This window comes from Schistocerca serialis, chromosome 3 (assembly GCF_023864345.2).
Source record: "Schistocerca serialis cubense isolate TAMUIC-IGC-003099 chromosome 3, iqSchSeri2.2, whole genome shotgun sequence".
In the NCBI taxonomy this organism is placed as follows: Eukaryota; Metazoa; Arthropoda; class Insecta; order Orthoptera; family Acrididae; genus Schistocerca; species Schistocerca serialis.
In genome coordinates, this window is record NC_064640.1 from 848,108,283 (window position 1) to 848,130,614 (window position 22,332).

General features: G+C 40.0%; 1 protein-coding gene across 1 annotated transcript in view; it reads right to left on the reverse strand.

Annotated features, from left to right (window-relative positions):
* Positions 1–1,691: 1,691 nt before the first annotated feature.
* LOC126471260 (unconventional myosin-Va-like) overlaps positions 1,692–22,332 on the reverse strand; it is a 168,864-nt gene continuing 148,223 nt past the window's right edge. Inside the window, exon 4 of the mRNA XM_050099379.1 lies at positions 1,692–1,847. Coding sequence (XP_049955336.1) covers positions 1,692–1,847 — 156 coding nt within the window. The remainder of the gene's footprint in view (positions 1,848–22,332) is intronic.

Sequence of the window (22,332 nt, forward strand, 5' to 3'; positions counted from 1 at the left end):
CCCCTTCAGAAAAGGGCTCCAGAAGCATGGTCATGGATCAAAGTAACCACGAGGCAGAGGGAACTCTCCTCATGTTTTCAACACCAATGCTTACATACTTTACCACAGGATGCTATCCCTATACGACCTTCAGCCTACACAACCGCCAGCAGCTCTTTCCAAAGCTCTTACCTTAATCCACGTGCTCACACATTGTCAACCACTTGAACCCTTATCTTCACTTTCACCCCAAATTTCACAAAGCTAATACCACTAATCCCCTTACAGTTCGCCTCACTGTGGCTGGATATAACACACTCATAGAAAGATCTTCCAGCCTTTGTTGAGCATCATCTCCAATCAATTGTCCACAGTCTGCCTTCTTACATCAAAGACTAAATCACTTCCTCCTGTGCTTTGCACTGTGGATGCTATTTCCTGACACATCATCAACTATGCTCATAGCTTTATTGCCATGAACACATTTCCCAGTAACCTGCCAATATGAATCCACCACTTAAATCCTAATCCTTTCAGTCAATGACATTCTGCCCTATAATTCCCTCTTTTGAAGCCTAAATCTACAAAAGCTCCATGGAATTGTGATGAGTATCAGTTTTGCATTAAATGCTAACCTGTTTGTGGGCAACCTAAACAAATAATCCATACCTGTTTGACCCCTAACAGCCCTTGTTTGATTTAAATTAATTGACATCATCTTCATGATCTTGGGGCTTTTTTTTCAAGTTGCTTCATCATCATCATCATCATCATCATCTCCAAAACCTGCTTCATCTGACCATCAATGAGTTACCTTCCCAGATGTTGATTTCTCTGTTTGAGATGGCTCAATAAAACCACCTGTTGATGTCAAACACAAAAACCACCAACTGTAACCCTATTTCAGTAGCAATATGTTCCCACTCCACAAAAAGTTTCTTTCCACTAACCTTAAAACATTTGGATGTTGTTTCTGAAATCTGAAACAAGAGTTGACAATGGAGTTGACCACACAGATGATCCATTTTAATATCGATTCACTATATAAGCTGTATGTATGTTTTGTGAGAAAGTTTTTAATGTCCTAATGTATCATTCAAATTGTAGGTTACAAAATTCATCCATGTGTTGTTAGCTAGTGTTAATGTACAGAACTGGTCAGGTAAGGAAGTTTGAAGAAACATAAAATAATTAATGCAAGCAACTTATGTCAATACACAGTAAAAAGACCATCATATAGATCAAAGCAGCACAGCACCCATGATTCAAAATGGTTCTTTTATTGCATTTCAAGTCATCATCTACTACTCTTCTTCTTCTTTTCCTTCAGCATTTTTCCCATGTGCCTGCGGGGTCCCCTATATGGGTCCGTTGTCTCCATTTTGCTCTATCAAGGGCTGCATCAGGGTGGATGTTCACACATTTAAGGTCTTTATGAATTGTATCAGCCCATTATTGCTTAGGTCATCCTTAGGGTCTGCTGCTGACAACTTCAAGTGTGTAACCCACCTTGGCAATAGAGTCATCACCAGCCCGTAAAACATGCCCAAACCATCGAAGATGACACACACACATCTTGTTCTTACAAAAAACAGACACAGAAAAAATAATCCCCTAATCAATATTATTTTTGATATCAAATTCTAATATACTATCAAATAGATTATTTAAATAGTAGTACACAGAATTGAAAGTTTAATCATCACTTCAAGTCATACTCTAAAACCAACATGTGTAAATGCTGTATCACCACATGGACTATCTTTTTCTTTCTCTACCTCTTCCATTTGTTTCTGCAACTTGATTGTTTCTTTTTCCAGTTCTTTTACCTTCTGGTGGAGCATGAGAACCAATTGAACACCTTCAGTCTGAAAACAAAGATAGCACTGAAAAGCATGACTAAAGCACATGAATCAATAATAAAGCTTCCTTACTGATAGAGTTTTACTTCCATATCCTGTATTTTTGAGGTGAAAAGTCTGGTTTTCAATAATATTGGCAAACACAATTTGAATGTCTTCTTACGTAGCAAAGTATCTACCAATGCGTCAAATTTCTTTTCATATTAAAGTACATACCATGGTCTTTATACTGGTGTCCCAAGATGAAGTTTCCAGAAGAATGTGGAAATGGAATTGATCAGATAATTATAACTCACCTCTCTGGAGACCTGAAGAAAGATGTTTGTGGCCACAGATTTTCTTTGGATGAAGAGGTGCATGTCTGGGTACAATCATGGTTTGGTAGGCAACCACAAACATGTTTCTATGATGGTATTTACTGTGTATCACATAGTGGGTTAAGTTTATCAACAGTTATGGTGATTACTTTCAAAATAATGAACAGTTTACTTACTTTTTTCATCTGATTTCCAGGTAAATTCATTACATTTTATATTTTGTACAAAGTGGTAACAATGAATAAAATTATAAACATGTTTGCACATACTTTTTTGACCATATACGCTATAATGAAATTTATTTTGGAAGCTTCAAAATGGCTGACAGTTCTTGCAGTAACTCGCGGAATGTTATTCTGTGTGCACTCTACTGGGACAACATTCAGGAATATGACAGGAATGATCATTTGGGGGAAAAAATAATATTCTAGTGAACTTGGGCTCTGAAATGCATACCTTAAGATCTGTGAGCACTTATTCAATAGAAGAGATACATTTCCCAGTAGCAAAGATGTACATATTCTCATAGAGCTTAAGGAATGCATTTTAGAGCCCATGCTTACTATACTTTTTTCCTTGGAATGGTCCTTCTCATCATATCCATGAATATTGACAAATCCTCTTGGGACACCAGTATAAAGGCCAAAAGGCCATGGTATGTACTTTAACACTGAAAAAAATTGAGTCATAGGTAGATCCTTTGCTACAGAAGAAGATATTCAAATTATAACCGTGTTTATGGTTCATTTTACAAGAGCTGGAATAACCAAAGTGATCATACATTCATCATCAGGTGGATATATTTAAATTAACAGAGCATAATATTGATACTGTTCCATCTACTTCAGCAAGCTGTGGAACCTGAATAACGATTTTTTTCTTTTGCTGGAATTCCCTTCCTCCTTTTAACATTCACATGAAACAAGCCTAAAGTTTTAATTATTATTTTGAATTTGAAAAATATGTGAATACAAAATTGTTTAATCTGTGTAAGTTATCTGATTCTGCATTACCCCAAAATTCATTTCACCTACAAGTAAATCCCATAGTATACAGACATTGCAAACACAAGATAAACACAGTGGGGGATAATAAAGGAATAAAAACTTACATCTTCCCCATGGTCAGATACACCACTTATAGTTTTATCTTGTGCACTAACAGTGATTGGACTATAAAAAGAACACTGATGAGTACTTTTAGAATGCCCATGCCATTGCAGGTGACCCATTTCATTCTTCAAGCTTTCATTTTGTTTTTTCAATAGGTTGTGCTCTTCCAGGAGTTTCTGATATCCATCTCTATCTTTGCTCAGCATCAGCCTTTTTAGCTCAACACAGGCCTGTAGATTCTCTACTAAAATTTAATAAAATTATTGTGTAACATCACTAAAATATATACCATTTAGGGTAGCATGTCCAGTGGAAACAATTAACTACAGTATATCCTTAAAAGGGTGTCTTCATTTTAGCATAGATAATATACTAGTCTCAATAAATGTTGATAGCATCGAAAGAAGCATTATTGGAAATACAAATCTGAGTGACTACAAAATAAGTGTATACATTTTTTTAGTACCATGGAATAATAATACAAACATGAATCATTCTGATAAATTTAAGCTCAACTATAATCAGATAGTGAATGATTAACCGAAAACAAGCATAAGTCACCAACTGAAAAAGCTGTTGCTCTTCTGCATAGTTTTACACTCCTGTATACATAGTACAAGGTGCTGCTTTTGTATTCAAAGGAATTTTTACCACAGAATACTGACAGTTAAAAATTATACACAAAGTCTTATCAATTTTGAATATTACAGGCTCAATAATGAAAAATAATGGGCCAGAATGAAGTCCTCAAATGAGTTTAAATGCAATGTCATTTTTCCAGGAATGTTGTTTCAAGATTCAACAATGTGTGAGAATGAAAGAGATGAAAGTATTTATTAGTGTCACTTTCCACACAGTAGCTGCTTGATGTCAGCTAGGTAGTTCAATCACAAGCTTTTCTGTGGATTTTTTAAAATGTGAGTGGCAGAATAAATTGTTATAAGAATGATTATATTTGGCATCTGCAGGCTTTTCTTCTCCCATCAATATGGTCCTGAAATATTACAATGAATTAACAATTACAATTAAGAATTAACAATTGCATGAAATAAAAACACCCTGATATCAAAGTTGGTCCAAACATACAGAGGCATTCACTACCAAAGAGAACTTTATACACATACAGCTGAGGAAAAGATACCAATGTGTTTAGCATACTCTAAAGATATGAGCCTATATCAGGCTAGGGGTATCATAAATCCCATGTGCTCTCCTAAATAACATCTCAGTGAAAGTGCCTTACAAATGCCCCTGTTTGGCCTGTTACCAACTATTAAGTGTGCATCTACATTCTGTGATTCTGTGGATAACTGATAAGCAATGGTGTCACATTGTGGTGTTGGAGACAAGTATGGAACAAATGGGAGGTTGAGGTATGGTTGACGGTCTCCCAAACCTAGCATAAGGTGGGAGACACCTCAACCACAGCCACCCACCCCCACCACAAAAGTAGTTGAAAACATTATGTTATTGTTATTGTTGTTGTTGTTGTTGTTGTTGTTGTGGTCTTCAGTCCAAAGACTGGTTTGATGCAGTTCTCTGTGCTACTCTATCCTGTGCAAGCCTCTTCATCTCTGTGTAACTACTGTAACCTACATCCTTCTGAATTTGCTTACTGCATCCATCTCTTAGTCTCCCTCTATGATTGTTGCCCCACACACTCCCCTCCAGTACTAAATTGGTGATCCCTTGATGTGTCCTTCCAACAAATCCCTTCTTTAATTCAGCTGTACCACAAAATTCTCATCTCCCCAATTCCATTCACTCTATACTCAATGTTAACAAATTTCTCTCCTTCAGAAATGTTTTTCTTGCCATTACCAGTCTACATTTTATATCCTCTCTACTTCGACCATCATCAGTTATTTTGCTTCCCAAACAGCAAAACTCATTTCCCAATCTAATTCTTTGAGCATCACCTAATTTAATTCTATTACATTCCATTATCCTCGTTTTGCATCTTATATCCTCCTTTCAAGACACTATCCATTATGTTCAACTGTTCTTCCAAGTCCTTTGCTGCCTCTGCCAGAATTACAATGTCATTGGTAAACATCAAAGTTTTTATTTCTTCTCCTTGGGCTTCTAATTCCTACTCCAAATTTTTCGTTTGTTTCTCTTACAGCTTCCTCAATACACAGAATGAATAACATCAGGGATAGGCTACAAGCTCATCTTACACCCTTCTCAACAACTGCTTCCCTTCGGGCACCTTAACTCTTACAACTGCTATCTGGTTTCTGCACAAATTATAAATAGCCCTTTGCTCTCTGTATCTTACCCCTACCACCTTTAGAATTTGAAAGAGTGTATTCCAGTCAACATTGTCAAAAGCTTTCTCGAAATCTACAAATGCTATAAATGTAGGCTTATCTTTTCTTAACCTATCCCTATGAGAAGTCATCATATTGCCTCATGTGTTCCTACATTTCTATGAAAACCAAACTGATCCTCCCCAAGTTGGCCTCCACCAACTTTTCCATTATTCAGTAAAGGATTCATGTTAATATTCTGCAACCATGACTTATTAAGCTGATAGTTCAGTAATTTTCACACCTCTCAGCTCCTGACCTCTTTGGAATTGGAATTACTACATTCCCCTTGATGTCTGCAGTTATTTCACCTGTCTCATCCATCTTGCTCACCAGATGGAAGAGTTCTGTCATGGCTGGCTCTCCCAAGGCTATCAGTCTACTCCTAGGGCCTTATTTTGACTTAAGACTTATAGTGCTTTGTCAAATTCTCCATGCAGTATCATATCTCCCTTCTCATCTTCATCTATGTCCTCATCCATTTCCATAATGTTGCCCTGAAGTACATCTCCCAATTATAGACCCTCTACATGCTCCTTCCACCTTTCTGCTTTCCTTTCTTTGCTTAGGACTGGTTTTCCACCTGACCTCTTGATATTCATACAGGTGGTTCTCTTTTCTCCAAAGGTCTCTCTAATTTTCCTGTATGCAACATCAATCTTACCATTAGTAATATATGCTTCTACATCTTTACATTTGTCCTCTAGCCATTCTTGCTTAGCCATTTTGGACTTTCTGTCGATCTCATTTTTTAAACATTTGTATTCCCTTTCACCTACCTCATTTATTGCATGTTTACATTTTCTCATTTCACTGATTAAATTCAATATCTTTTATGTTACCCAATGATTTCTACTACATCTTTTTATCTGCTTGGAACTCTTCTGCCTTCACTATTTCATCTCTCAAAGCTACTCATTCTTCTTCTACTGCATTTCTTTCTCCTGTTCTTGTCAGTCATTCTCTAATGCTCCTTCTGAAACGCTCTACAACCTCTGGTTCTTTCAGTTTATCCAGATCCCATCTCTTTAAATTCCTGCCTTTTTGCAGTTTCTTCAGTATTAATCTACAGTTCATAAACAATAAATTGTGGTCAGAGTCCACATCTGCCCCTGTAAATGTCTTACAGTTTAAAACTGGTTCAGAAATCTCTGTCTTGCCTTTGTATAACAATCTGAAACCTTCTGGTGTCTCCAGATCTCTTTCATGTATACAACCTTCATTCACAATTCTTAAACCAAGTGTTAGTTATGATTAAATTATGCCCTGTGCAAAGTTCTACCAGGCAGCTTCCTCTTTCATTCTTTTCCCTCCAGTCTCCATTCACCTATTACTTTTCTTTCTCTTCCTTTTCCTACAGTCGAATTCCAGTCCCCCATGACTATTAAATTTTCATCTCCCTTAACTATCTGACAAACTTCTTTTTCCTCACCATACATTTCCTTAATCTCCTCTTCATCTGCAGAGCTAGTTGGCATATAAACTTGTACTACCATGGTTGGTGTGGGCTTTGTATCTAACTTTGCTACAATAAGGCATTCAACATGCTGTTCATAGTAGCTTACTTGTGTTCGTATTTTGTTATTAATTATTAAACCAACTCCTGCAAAGCCCCTATTTGATTCTGAATTTATAACCCTGTATTCACCTGTCTAGAAGTCCTTCTGTTCCTCTTGCCACCGAACTTCACTAATTCCCAGTATATCTAGCTTTAACCTATCTACTTCCTTTTCGAATTTTCTAACCTACCTGCCTGATTAAGGAGTCTAACATTCCACACACTGATATGCAGAATGCCAGTTTTGTTTCTCCTGATAATGACATCCTCCTGAGTATTCCCCACCCAACAATCTGAACGGGGGACTATTTTACTCAAGAGGATGTTATCATCATGTAACATGCAGTAGAGCTGCATGCTCTTGTAAAAAAAAAAAATTACAGTTTTAGTTTTCTCTTGCTTTCAGCCGTTCACAGTACCAGCACAGTGAGGCCATTCTGGTTGATTTCACAAAGCCAGATCAGTGAATCATCCAGACTCTTGCCCCTGCAACTACAGAAAAAGCTGCTGCCCCTCTTCAGGAACAACATGTTTGCCTGTCCTCTTGACAGATACCCCTCCATTGTGGTTGCGCCTCCATTACAACTACCCACACGAGGCATGTAAGCCTTCCAACCCATGGTAAGGTCCATGGTTCATGGGGGAGAAAACATATCTGACAAAAAACCAATTTCATGGAGAACAACAGGAAACCAGTCCAACTGCCCATGAGTCGATTGTCAATATTAGAGGCAAAGAATTAAAGCCAGGAGGGGGCACTCTACCAGGTTGTGTGTACTACTGTCTGTAAGGTCCCATAACCACAATGTGGAGGTAGCTTGTTACACGAAGTAAAGCTGTGAGTTAGTCTGGTATGAGTGATAAGGAAGCAACATAGAACAGTAGATCCCTTCTGGGAGGGATGGAAGGAGGAGTGGCATGTAGTCTCCCTTACAGTGTGGAGTTTATTAGAAGGGGCAGTAGCCCACCAGATGTTCCAACTCAGTCTGAGCAGAGACTATTTGCACTGGAAAATGTCCATCTGGGGTGATCAAAGTATATGTGGGCATTTAACTGCTTTTCTAGTCAAATGGTCAGCCAGTTCATTCCATTGGATAGCCACATGACTTAGAGGTCAGAGAAAGACAACTATGCAGGCAGTGTGACTAAGGTAAGAGAGGTTATAAGTAGCCAATATTACAGGATGACAAGAATAGCATTAGATAAATGTCCAGAAAATTGCTCCTTGAGCCACAAATTAAAGAGCTATTAACGGAGGCCAGTTTAAGAAAACTTATTGCTCTGTTAATGGCTATCAGCTCCACTGTGTGAACACTACATGTTCCTGGGGCTGAATGTAAAAGCACATGTCATCCTGTCTATGGTTTCAGAGCATAAATGAGAGGTAACACCCTGATACTAAAATTCAAAGTAACAGATGCTGAAAAGTCATGGTGGCAATGTAAACTCTACAACCATGAAACAGATTGGTCTTAATTCATAGCTTGGGTATTGACCAAAGGGGAGGATGCAGGGAGTATGTTCTCAAGAAGTTAAGTGGAGATCCCGGCACAGGGCTGTGAGACATATGCCAACTGGTAATCCTATCAGGGGGTTGGTGTCAGGAGATCAAAGCCAAAAAATATGTTGGGTTGGGTTGATTTGGGGGAGGAGACCAAACTACGAGGGCTATCCACAAAGTACATTACATTTTGGAATTAAAAATAAATAAAGTATTGGAATTTTTTTTTACTATATACATATGAAAGCCACACTTAAATTCTACTTTTCTACATAGTTGCCATTTAAATTAAGGCACTTATCGTAGCGATGGACGAGCTTGGAAATTCCTTCGTCGTAAAATTCGGCCACCTGCACCTTCAACCACGGGTTACCTCTTCTTTTGTGAGAGAAAAGGTGTGATTTTTGTGGATTTCCTGGAAAGAGGCACTACAATAAACTGTCGAAGGTATTGCCAAACTCTGCACAACCTCAGAAGAGCAATACAAAACAAGCACAGGGGAAAGTTGGGCTCAAAGATCTTGCTGATTCACGATAATGCCCGGGCCCACACAGCAAATGCCACTCGTGAAGTTCTAGAATCTTTTAAGTGGGAGTTGTTTCCTCATCCGCCGTACAGTCCTGACCTGGCACCGAGCGACTTCCACTTATTCCCAGCGATGAAGAAGTGGTTGGCTATGCAGCGTTCTGATGATGACGCACAGATTCAAGAAGAGGTAACCACATGGTTGAAGGCGTAGGCGGCCGAATTTTACGAAGAAGGAATTTCCAAGCTCGTCCATCACTATGATAAGTGCCTTAATTTAAATGGCAACTATGTAGAAAAGTAGTATTTAAGTGCGGCTTTCATCTGTATATAATTAAAAGAATTTCCAATACTTTATTTATTTTTAATTCCAAAACGTAATGTACTTTGTGGATAGCCCTCGTATAAGGTCATTGGTCTCATTGGATTAAGGAAGGATGGAGAAGGAAGTGAAGCATACCAGCATTTGCCTGAACTGATTTAGGAACATCACAGAAAGTCTAAATCAAGATGGCCAGACAGGGTATTGAACTGTTGTCATCCTGAAAGTGGGGCCAGTGTGCTAACCACTGCAAGACTTCTCTCGGTCAAAAATGTCTGATCAGTTGGATGATTAGGGAATTGTCTGATGGTAACAGCATAAGTGAGCAACAGTTGGTACTGTCAGAAATAAAGAGGGAAGATTCTTGCTTCAGCAAGAAGTCTGTCTAGGGGACTAGTCAGGAAGGTGCCAGTGGCCAGTCTTACCCCATGATGACTGACTGGATCTAACAGTTTCAAAATGTAAAAGGGTGCCAAAACACAAACCTGGCAACCATAGTCCAACTGTGGCAATAGCAGGGCCTGATAAATACAGAGAAGAGTAGTGCAATCAGCACCTGAAGAGGTGTGGACAAGAAAGCAAAGACTGTTAGTCTTTAGTTGACAAATATCATGCAGCCAAGTCAGTGTTGAGGCTAACTGACATATCTGTCAATGGACAAAGGGGTTTTTGCCTAGCTTAAGAACTAGTATGATGATACTACCAAACCATTGTGAAGAGAAATATGGTTAAAGATCCTCAGTACATGGAGCAACTGAATAATATTCATTCAGATGTTGGATCATCTCATAATGAATTTAATCAAGGCCTGGGACCATACTGTGAGATGAGGAAAGTGCCTGAAGTAGCTCCAATGCAGTGAAATGTTCATAGTGCTCCCTACATTCATTTTTACTGCATTTAATTAGATAGTGAACCTCAGAATTTAGTTGCCTGAAAGGGAGGATGGTGGATTTCCTGGAAAGAGGCACTACAATAAACTCTCAAAGGTATTGCCAAACTGAATAGGCATTGCAGTTTCTTTGGTCCACCATGGCACATACAATGGTGGAGGCAACCTTCAGAAAGAGGAATAGCAGTTCCAGCAGCATGGGAGAGTGTATCAAAGACATCTCCCACAACCTTGTTGAAGCAATCTGACAGACAGGCAACAAAGATGATAGCAAAAGCATACAACTGTCATTGGTTCTCTGAAGTGCCAAACATGGTTATTGGACCATAGGGCTGTGACAAGTGATAGGACACTGAAAAATGGTCACTGTACGAAGCTCATTGGGTACAGGCCATTCTAGCGAAGCCATGAGCTTAGGGGAAAGAGATCATAAGGTCAGCAGCTGAATAGGTGCTACGGGAAGCAACAAAGTGGCTAGGAGTATTGTCATTGAGGGGAGACAGACCAAGATTGGAAAGAAGTTAGCTAATCAGAAGGCCTACCAGAAGAAATGGAACTTCCCCAGGGCATGATGGTGTGCACTGTAATTTTAAAGTAAGAGAAAAAGGGTGGGACTGATTGATTAACTGAGAGAGTATGGGACCAAACGGTGAAGTCATCAGTCCCGCGATTCCAAAGGGGGTTACATTAGAAAGAGAGTCCGCTAGAAATGAAAATATTCAATCAGAGGAGTAAAATTATAAAAGAATGAACATTAAACACACACAGTATAAGCATAAAAGGTGAGACCAAACCTAAAAACTGGAAAAAGGGAAAGGAAGGGGGGGGGGGGGGGGGGGGGAGGTGTGGGCAGTCATGGGATCACAAACCGTGAAGACTGCAAAAGGAGTCCCAATCACAACCAACCTGCCCCTGCTCCAAGACAAAAGGAGGACCTCATATCTGGAAATAAAAACTACTTCCATAGAGTAATGTGAGGACCAGGTCACTCATCTGTGAATCATCCGCTAACATTAAATTTAAGGAAGCAAGCAGACTATACCTAGCACGAAGGGTCGAAAGAAGGGACATGCCACCAATATGCGAGATTTCGCCAGTCTGGCGTCACAACCACATTGTGGGGGGTGGGTTGTTATGTAGGAGGAAACAACGGGTGAGCCGGGTATGGCCAATAAGTAAACAACATAAAACAGTGGACTACTGAGAGGGGGCAGAAAGAAGTGCCCCAAACTGCAGTAGACTCCTTGATTGTGCGGAGTTTATTACTATGAGCAGTAGCACTCCAGATGGCATTCCACTGTTGGGCAAAGAGAGATTTGACATAGATCCACATATCCGCAGTTGGAATCGTGAAAGGAAAAGGGGGTAAGTATCTGCTTCTCTAGCCAAACAGTCAGCCACTTCATTCCCTGGGATTCCCCCATGACTTGGGACCCAGACAAAGATGACTTAACAGGCAGCATGCTCAAGGGCAGAGAGAAAGTCATGGATGGCGGAGACCAAGGGGTGATGAGAGTAGCATCGATCAATAGCCTGAAGGCTGCTCATGGAGACTGAACAAATTAAAACACTATGGAGGGAGGCCTGAGAAACAAAAAAGTAGGGCCCTGTAAATGGCTAGAAGCTCTGCTGTAAATACACTACATGATCCTGGCAACAAATAGTGCTCAAAGATGGTAAGAGACGTGAAAGCATATCCCACCTTATCAGTAGACTTAGAACCATCAGAGTAAAAGATGGTGGCACCCTGGAACTCTGCAAGGATGGCACATACAAGATGCCAGTAAACCATAGGATCAACATAGATCTTAGGACCCTGGAATAGAGTGCAGATGGAGATCCTGACAGAGGGTAGTGATATGCATGCCAACTGGCAATCCCACCCTTGGGCAGGTGTTATGAGGGAGACATTCCTCATTGGTGAAGACTGAAGTGTATAGAGGATGGTCAAGGAAGTGGTGAATGGCAACTGCATAGGAAACAAGGAGTTGGCTCTGTTGGATGTCTATGGGGGGAGGGGAAATTCATGTTTATGTGAGGAGACTATCAATAGGATTAGTGCAAAGGGCACCAATACCCAGATGCACCCCACAATGATGGACAGGGTCAAGGAGTTTCAAAGTGGAAGGAGCTGCTGAACCATAAACCTGACTACCATAATAGATAATAGAGTCTGGACAAAACCAGAGCATGGTGAAGAAGGAGGAGGAGGAGGAGAAGAAGAAGAAGAAGAAGAAGAAGGAGGAGGAGAGTGGAATGGTCTGCACCCCAAGATATGTGGGCCAGGAGGTGGAGAGCAGTAAGCTTCCGTATGAATGTAATTTTTAGGTAGTGAATGTGGGGCAGCTATGTCAGCTTGTTATCAAAAATAAGGCCCAAGAAACGGGACTGTGTTACAAAATCAAGGAGCTGGTTGCCTAAGTAAAGTTCTGGATCAGGGTGTTGTGGGTTGACAACAAAAATGCATAATCTGCGTTCTGGAGGAGGAAAACTGGAAGTCGTGGGTGGTGGCCCACACAGAGGCCCATCGGATGGTGCCTTGGATCTGGCACTCAGCAGACGTCATCGAGTGGGAGCTGCACCAGGTGCAAAAATTGTCAACGTACAACGCCAGGGTAACTAGAGGCCCAACAGAGGTCACAAACCCATTAATGGCAGTGAGGAAGAGAGTAACATTTAGCACAGAACCCTGTGGTGAAGTGCCAACTTGATCTCGGAAGAACCAGTAAGATAAAAACTCGCGGATAAAAATCTGAAGAGGACCATGGATGCCCCAGTCATGGAGGGTAACTTAAATGTAATGGCACCAAGCCATGTCATACACCTTATGTAGGTAAAAGAACAGTGGGACAAGGTGCCAGCAGTGAGTAAAAGCCTGTCAGATGGCTGATTCCAATCAGAGTAAATCGTCAGGTGAGAGCGTGGGGTGGGGCTGGGGTAAGGACGAGGGGGGAAGGGGGGGCATGGTAAGAGGAGGAGGAGGAGGAGGATGAGGAGGAGGAAAGGAAGTAACAGAGGCAAAAGTTGAAGATAGTGATCCCGGATGGAGTCTCTCATACTTTTGGCGAGCCTCAGTGTAAGACAGGTGATCCAGGGGCTTATATTCTTGTATCTTCTTTTCTCTCTTGTAAGCCGAGCAGTCTAGTGAGTGAGGGGAGTGGTAGTCAGCACAATTACCACACACATGCAGCGGAACAAGGGCTTCCCTCATGGACGGGGTGGTCACAATCACCACACAAGGGGTCCGCCGTACAGCGGAAAGACATATGCCCAAAACGCAACACCCAAAAGAACAACATAGGTGGAGGGATGTACAGCTTCATGTCACATCTGTAACACATAACCTTAACCTTCTCTGGGAGGGTATCCAGCTCTAAAGCCAGGATGAAGGCGCCAGTATTGGTGCAGTTGTCTTTGCAACCCTTCTGCACACGTCGGACAAAATGAACACCACGCCACTCCAGATTAGCCTGGAGTTCCTCATCAGTTTGCAGGGCAAGATCCCTATAAAAAATGACTCCCTGGGTCATATTCAGAGATTGGTGAGGAGTGATAGACACTGGGACATTGCCAAGACGATCACAGGCACAAAGAGCTGCAGATTGGGTGGCAGAAGTAGTTTTGATCAACACGGAACCCAATCACATCTTACTAATCCACTCCACTTCACCAAACTTGTCCTCTATATTTTCCACAAAAAACAACGGCTTTGTGGTGGTGAATTTGTCCCTCCTATCTGTCCTAGTACAGATGAGGTAACGGGGAAAAGGTTTCAGCTCCATGGGAGCCTGGCCCTCCTCCCATGGTGTAGCCAGGGAGGGAAAAGTTGCCAGGTCATGTGAGACAGCATTTAAGAATCCTTCACCATTTGAAGAGATGGCTGTGTGAGAACAGCCAGATGTTTGCAGCTTGCGCCAAGCATCCGCCCTGATATCACCCACTGCAACCAGGGGCTCTCCCCATGGGCGTCACCCAGTCACAGCAAGGGCCATCTGGCACAGTGGCCGTTGCCAAGAGTTCCAATGCTCCAAGAAGACAAGCAACTACTCCTTGGCATACACGGGGAGGGAACAACTGAGGTATCAGCAGTGTCATCCCTGTGTTGTCAGGGGGCTCAGCCATATGGGTACATAACAGCCCCACCACAAGGACTGGCTACACGTGCTGCTGACCTAGCAGTGTGGAAGGGGGCTAGACTGGGAAAGGGAGAGGGGAACTGAGAAGGGAGTGGAATCCACACCGTAAATGCTAGGGAGGGAGTTCTTCCCCATATGGCTCACAATAAAAACAGGAAATTTTGAAGTGGAGGTAAAACCTCAAGTGGGGACTACAACGTCAAAAGGGTGAAAGAACGGGCAAAAGGAACAAAATTGCAACCAATGCAGGAAACCAGGAGAATAGCCAGGTCAACATAAAGCAGAACACCAAGAGAGGGGAAGGAGGCGGCAACAGGGAAGAAGCAGGGATAGGGAGGGAGGGGGCAGGGAGAAGGAAAAGCAGCGAGGGAATGAAAAATGAGCTGCAATAACTCGGGGCCTCATGGTCACCACACACAAACTCACGAAAGAACCATGAGCCCCCTGGAGAGGAAAGGTGGGAGGGGGAGGGGAGTTGTGAGGACTTATCAAAAATGGTTCACATGGCTCTGAACACTATGGGACTTAACTTCTGTGGTCATCAGTCCCCTAGAACTTAGAACTACTTAAACCTAACTAACCTAAGGACATCCCACACACCCATGCCCGAGGCAGGATTCGAACCTGCGACCATAGCCGTCGCGCGGTTCCAGACTGTAGTGCCTAGAACCGCTCGGCCACACCGGCCGACGAGGACTTATCCACAGCAGTTGTGGTTAAGGATGAAGGGCAGTCAACTCTGGCACCCCCAAGATGTGGCAACTCCAGGCAATAGTTGGTGTCAAACCTCTGACCTTGGGGTTTCAGGGATAAGGGGTCCCAAGAGGGAGCCCTGCTAGAGGAGGGAGCTGCTTCTCTGGATGGGAGCAGGATGTGGTTCCCAAAGATGGGGCCATGGAAACCATGAGAGAAGGGCAGAGGCAGGATGTAAGTATTCATTTTTTTTTAAGCATCAATATATGACAGGTGCTCAATTTTTTATATTTTTGTACTTTTTTTTTCTTTTTTAAATCTGGGCAAGTCAGTAAATGCGGAGGATAGGTTTTTTTTTTTTTTTTTTTTTTTTTTTTTTTTTTTTTTTTTTTTTTTTTTTTGCAAGTGATACACAAAGAATAAACCACCATTTGACTGTAAATTACTATATTTTTCTTCTGTACTACCTATATTTCACATTTTACATAGTTATTGAGTACAATGCTAAAAGCTCTTACACCATTAAGACATCATATCTAGTTATATCTGGTTTTTCACCATATATAATGTGTTAATCGTCGAAGAACTTTTAGCATTGTACTTGATAATGGCATAAAATCTGAAATATAGATAGTACAGAAGAAAAATACAGTAATACACAGTCAAATGGCGGTTTATTCTTTTAAAAAATACTGCATGACTGTTACTCAGCACAATCAAAAACCTTTTACATAGGTGGTTGTTTAAAAGGCTCTTCATGGAATGGCCATCTACAGTTGCCACATTTTATGGCATGTGGCAGGATGACATATGACCAAAGCATACGCATTGGAAAGACCTCATGGGTGATAGGACATAATGTTTCATTTCACACCTGTACGCCATGATTAACTTCCTCTGGGAGGAGATTTGCTTCAAATACTAAGATGAAAGCAGCTGTATCTGTTCGGTTATTCTTTGGACCCTTTTGTACATGCAAAAAAATGGAAACCGTGCCATTTGAGATTAACCTATAGCTTCTTGACTATCTACAGTGTAAGGTTTCCTTGGACCGGATTAGAGATTTACATGGGGCAATAGAGAGTAGTCAGGAGTACTGATTGCCATGCAGTGGACCTGGGTTAAATTCCCAGTACTTCTGGGATTTTTCCTTGGTGGGAACACTGGAACAGGGTTCACTCAGCCTCATGTAGCCAACTGAGGAGCTACTTGACCTAGAAGTAGTGGTTCCAGGTTATGAAAACTGACAGTTGGGTCAGCCATGTGCTGATCTGACACCCCTCCATTGCACATCCAATAGTCCCATTGACTGAGGATGACACAGCGGTAAGTCAGTACTGATGAGCCTGCCAGGGCTCAAGGACAGAGTTCAGTTTAGTGAACAGTCATTGGTAAGCTACCCAGTCGTCCACATGTTTAAAGAGCTTGAGATTGTGCAGCAGAGGTGGCCTTAAAAGTGATCCAGTGTGCATTTCTCACAGGGAGTCAACTACAAATTTATCTTCAATTTGTTCCACACAAAAATAATGGTGTTTTCACTGTAGAAATATTCCCATTTACTCTAGTACATACCAGGTACCGAATAAATTTTTTTGCTCCCAGCTGTCTGGCCCATTAGGTAGACAATGTGGGGAATTGTTTTTGTGTTTTATTCATCTCATGATGTACATTTGCAATCCATTTGGTTTGCATATGGGAGACATGTCAAAAATCTATAAAACAATTACAATGATTTTTACATTAATAAATAATAGCACTATAATAAATAATAACACTATAAGGATATTTCTTAGAACGTGTAACACATTGTCCAGCTCAAAAATTTCCAGTTTGTCATGCATGAATTCATCCACTGAGTACTAACACTTCCGTGTCAGTACCTCATATAGCTTTCTTTTAAGTGAGTCTAAATTCATCTGCATTGACTTGTTCCCTTTTAATTTATTAAAAATTTTCATTCCCATGTATTGAGGTCCCTGGGCATACAGTCTGATGTGGTGGGTGGGGAGCATAAAATTTTCTGTTTCTAGTATCACATGAATGGACAAAATGGTTTCTCTCAAATAATTCATGTCTGGTGTACAGAAATATAATAATCTCATAAATGTATAAGGATGGCAGAGTTAATATTTTAAGTTTTCTAAATACTGGTCAGCATGGTTCTTTGTGATTTGCACTGCACATATTTTGTATGATTTTTCTGTCCTTTTAGTATCTGCACTATTTGTCAAGTTACACCAAAAAAACAATACTATACCTAATAATGGATTCAAAGTAGCTTGTATATGCTACTTTTTGTGTGTCCACGTCAGTTGCAGTTGATAATATTTGCATTGCAAATGCAAAGCTGCTCAGTTTGTATGCCAGGTATTCAACGTGTGCCAGCCAGCTCAAATTTTTATCTACATTTAAACCCAAGAATTTGACTGAGTCAACTTCTTCTATAGGTTTGTTGTTGTGTACAATCTTAGTCTGCTCATATTTGGACTGTTTGGTTTTGAACTGCATCATGCGAGTCTTAGATATGTTTAGATTCCACCCTTTTAGCTGAAACCAAGTTTCTAAAGCACTGAGGGTACTGATCACAGATATGGGAATTTTTTTCTGAATCCTGATCTTCAACTAAGACAGAAGTATCAACTGCAAACAGAACTGATGGGGAGCTGATATTTAATGGTAAGTGATTAACATAAAAGAGAAATAGGACTTAGCATAATATGGAGCCTTGTGGAACAACCTGAAAATTTTTTTTTTTTTTTCCATTAAGAAAAATAATATATGCCATTTGAAGAAATGATAACACTTTACTTTCTGTTGGATGAGTAGGATTTAGGATTTAAGCCATTGTAGGGCACTGCCACTAATGCCATATTTTTCAAGTTTGTAAACAAGCAATGTATTGTGTACAGAATCAAACACCTTTGTGAGGTCGCAGAAAATTCTTGCCATCTTATTTCTCTTGTCTAATGATGTACTTATTTTCTCAATGAAACTGTTTACTCCGCCTATAGCGTTTTCCCCCTGCTGAAAACCAAACTGATTGTTTAGAATAACAGAATATTTTGCAATGAAGTTTTGGATTTGTGCAACAGAAAGTTTTCAAATAAAATATTTTAGATAGGACTGGGAGAATTGAGATAGGATGATAATTTCCCATGATCTCTCTTGATCCCTTCTTGAAGAGTGGTTTGACTTCAGCATATTTTAGTTCCTCTGGGAAACAGCCCTCTTCAAAACATTGATTCACTATTTGAGCTAGTGGGTTTGCAATTTTATTGTGTACCACTTTAATAACTTTGGTGGGTATTCCATCCCAACCCGCAGATTTTTTGTTTCTATATGTTAGAATAGCATTTTCTACATCTTCCACAGAAACTTTTAAGAATTTTGTAAAGTTTTCAGTGTTTTCACCTAGGACAAAGGGATTTACTTTGTTGTGGCAATCTATTACATCTACATCAGACTTTGCTACATTTATAAAGAATTTATTACAGTACTCTGCTATTTGAGTTGCATTTACAATAGTATTTCCTTCAATGTCAATTTTTGAAATTGCTTGGTTACAGGCTTTAACACCTAACTCAGATTTAATGACTGATCACACAGCCTTTGTCTTATTTTTATGGTTTATAATTAGCCTGTTATCTGCCAGTTGTTTTGCTGCCCTGACAACTCTTTTAAATATGGTTTTATAGAGTCTAACATATTTAATGAAATCTTCTCTGTGCAGTTGCCTTTTCTTTACACTGAAAATTTTTATGCCCTGGGTAATCCACTTTATTTTTTTTATTTTATTGCTGCACAGTCTAGGTGGAAATGTTTCATTAGATACAGCAAGATGACTATTTAGGAATTTCTCAAGGTTTTCATCACTTGTGTTACAATGATCAAAAGGCCATGTTTCCTCTTTTAGCTTCTCACTAAATGTTAGCAAGTTTTCTTTGCTAAAGTTCCTGCTCGTATGGGTTCTCACACATGAAAAGTTCCTGTGTCTGTCTTTGGCAGCTCAATGAACAATGCACAACGATCTGAAATACCTGGATCTGGACAAAATTTATACACATCTTCATATACATAATTAGTTATAACATTGTCAATACATGTTGCTGATTTCCCATTGTCTCTGGTAGATTCAAGGAAATTTAACTTGAAACCGTATTTTTTTACTAAGTCATTGAATTGAAGTGTGGCTACCATCACACATGATATCAATATTAAAATCAGCAGCTATTACAATTTTTTTCTTTTTTTCCTCTGCAAAAGTCTTCTAGCATAATTTGAAGCTTAGATAAGAATAGTTCTGTTGTTGATACCCCCAGAATTCTGTATATTGAGATTATTATGACATTTGTCAGTGAGTCCACTAATTCTACAAAACAGCTCTCAAACACACATTCTTCATTTAAATAATTAAAACAGTTTCTCATCTCATAAAGTTTATATCACTATGTAGAAGTATACATGAGCCTCCACGTGACTTGTTTCTTCTGCAAAAGTTACTTGCTTATCTGAAGTTTCCTATATTGTTTAGAATTTTGATTGTGTCCTCTGTAAACCTGTGCTCATTTAAACAAGCAACTCTTAGATTTGCACATTCTGACAGAATGATTTCCAATTCATCAATTTTGGAGCTTTTGTTGTTAGAAGCATCAGTGTTTAAACCATGTATATTCCAGTGGATACCATACCTACTTTCACTATTATTTATGGGCTTTAGCACATTTCTCACCAGCAGAACTGGAACTGTCTGCACTGAAATTCCTAGACTTCTCTGATGAGACAACCAGATCAGAACAGCCATTGTGACAATTTAATTTTCTATGTCTGATGTGCAAAATGTCTGCCTGATGCCATCTACTCCAGTCTAGGGCTCTCCCTATGGACAAAACTCATCCACAGCAGAGGCCATCTGGCACAATGACTACTGCCGGGAGTTCTGATGCCCCATGAAGTTGGGAATCTACTCCTTGGCATGCATCGAAAGTTAGTATCGGAAGTGTGATTCCTGTGTTGTCAGAGGGCTCCACTGAAAGGGTATGCAATGACACCACCATGTCAGATTGGCTATCACATTGGCTTTTAAGCACATGTATGAGTCTAAGCAGTTACTGTCCACAGATTATCTTTAACACAGTATGTAGTGGATGCTACTGACAGTGTTGTTCTCCAGTTATTCCACATTACAGAAAAAAATTAAAAATGAAGATAAAACCTAGAAGGGAACTAAAATTGGTGTAATATAATTAAATGAAGATTTCAAGCGAATAAAGCAGAACCTAGGCAACAGCCAGGTCAACATCAAAGGTTGCCTCCATGAGGAAGTAAGATGAGTATAATTGGAGATGGGAGGCTGCAGCACGAGAAAGCAAGGAGTTCCTACAATAGATTGGGGGGCCGTGCTCACCATTCGTGTACTAATGAAAGAGTTATGAGCCTCCTGGGGGTTGGGGTGGGTGGGGAGGTGGGGGAAGGGGACAGCAAGTGGCATGGACAGAGTGGCAGCATGAAAAGTAAAAGAGAGGAAGGAAACAAAGGGGTGCAAATGAAGGAGATAAACCATAGAAAAGAGGTATTAAGTGCTGATGATCCCAAGTAAGTAATCTCATCTGTAAGCTTTTCTTTCTACTTCTTCTGCTTTTTCTTTTTCAAAATGTTTCTTTTCATTAATTATAGTCATTTTTTCTTTCCTTTCATTTTCAAGCAAGCTTTTCAGAGTTTTTAAGTCTTCATCCTTTCTCTGCAACAAGGCAACCATCATTTTTTTCTCAGTCTCCACAACTCTCAAGGCATCAAACTTTCATTTCATTTTGAGTAATTCTATCTGTGCCATCCTTAAAGCATTGTTCTCTCTAACCTGCAAACAAATTGTAAACAAGCAATTTTCAAAAACAAATTGGTATCATCTGCATTACTGGTCAGCAATATGACCTCACATTCAGGAACATGCATAATATCATGAATGTGAAAAGAAATCCTACCTTCAGATGCCATTTTAACTGAGTTACAAATAAATTAAATTCAAGCTATAATACAGAAACAGTCACAACATATTGCAAAACCAGGTAAAGAACCACATCAAAGAGCAGCTAGTTGTTGATACAGGATTTCACTGAGAGAAGCTCTGTGACAATGCTGTATCCTGCTACCAGTGCATGTGACATATATAATAGAGGGAAACATTCCACGTGGGAAAATTTTATATAAGAAACAAAGATGCTGTGATTTACCAAATGAGAAAGTGCTAGTAGATAGACACAATAAAAAATACACGAACACTCACACAAATTTCAAGCTTTCACAACCCAAGGTTGCTTCATCAGGAAAGACGGAAGGAGAGCGAAAAACGAAAGGATGTAGGTTCTAAGGGAGAGGGTAAGGAGTCATTCCAATCCCGGGAATAAAAAAACTTACCTTAGCGGGAAAAAAAGGACAGGTATACACTCACCTTAAAACCCACATCCTTTCGTCTTTCCCACTCCTTCCATCTTTCCTGATGAAGCAACCTTGGGTTGCAAAAGCTTGAAATTTGTGTGTGTGTGTTTTTTATTGTGTCTATCTACCACCGACTGGTGACTGCCCCTGGGAGGCGTTATGCATGGAGCAGAGCTGACTCTCTGTTTATCCAGTTGTACATTTTACACTCATTGTTCTGTGTCTCGTGTTGTGTGGATTCGTGAGAGGCCTATTTCTGTTACTGTTCAGGGGTTTATGAATAAAACATTTATTTGTGTTACTTTGATAAGTTTCATGTATTACTAGGTAAAGTCAGGCATCGAATCATTCCCTAAACTACATTCCCACAAATGACATCTATCAGAAATCAAAATAAAAGCTTTTTCAAAAGAACTAGAAAAACAAAGATGGGATGAAGTGTATAAGGAAACCAATGTGGATATGAAATTCTCTAAATTCTCCACATTGTTTAAATTTAACTTTGAAAACGAATTTCCAAAAGTATGCATGTCTGTATCAACATCTCACAAAAACAGATGGATAACAGCAAGTATTAAGAAAGAAGTGCTCCCAAACACTTAAACACCTCAGTTCCATGGAAAAGATTTGCAATGATCCAGAATTCTTAAATTTATATCATAGATACAAAAAGATCTATAAGAATGGGCTC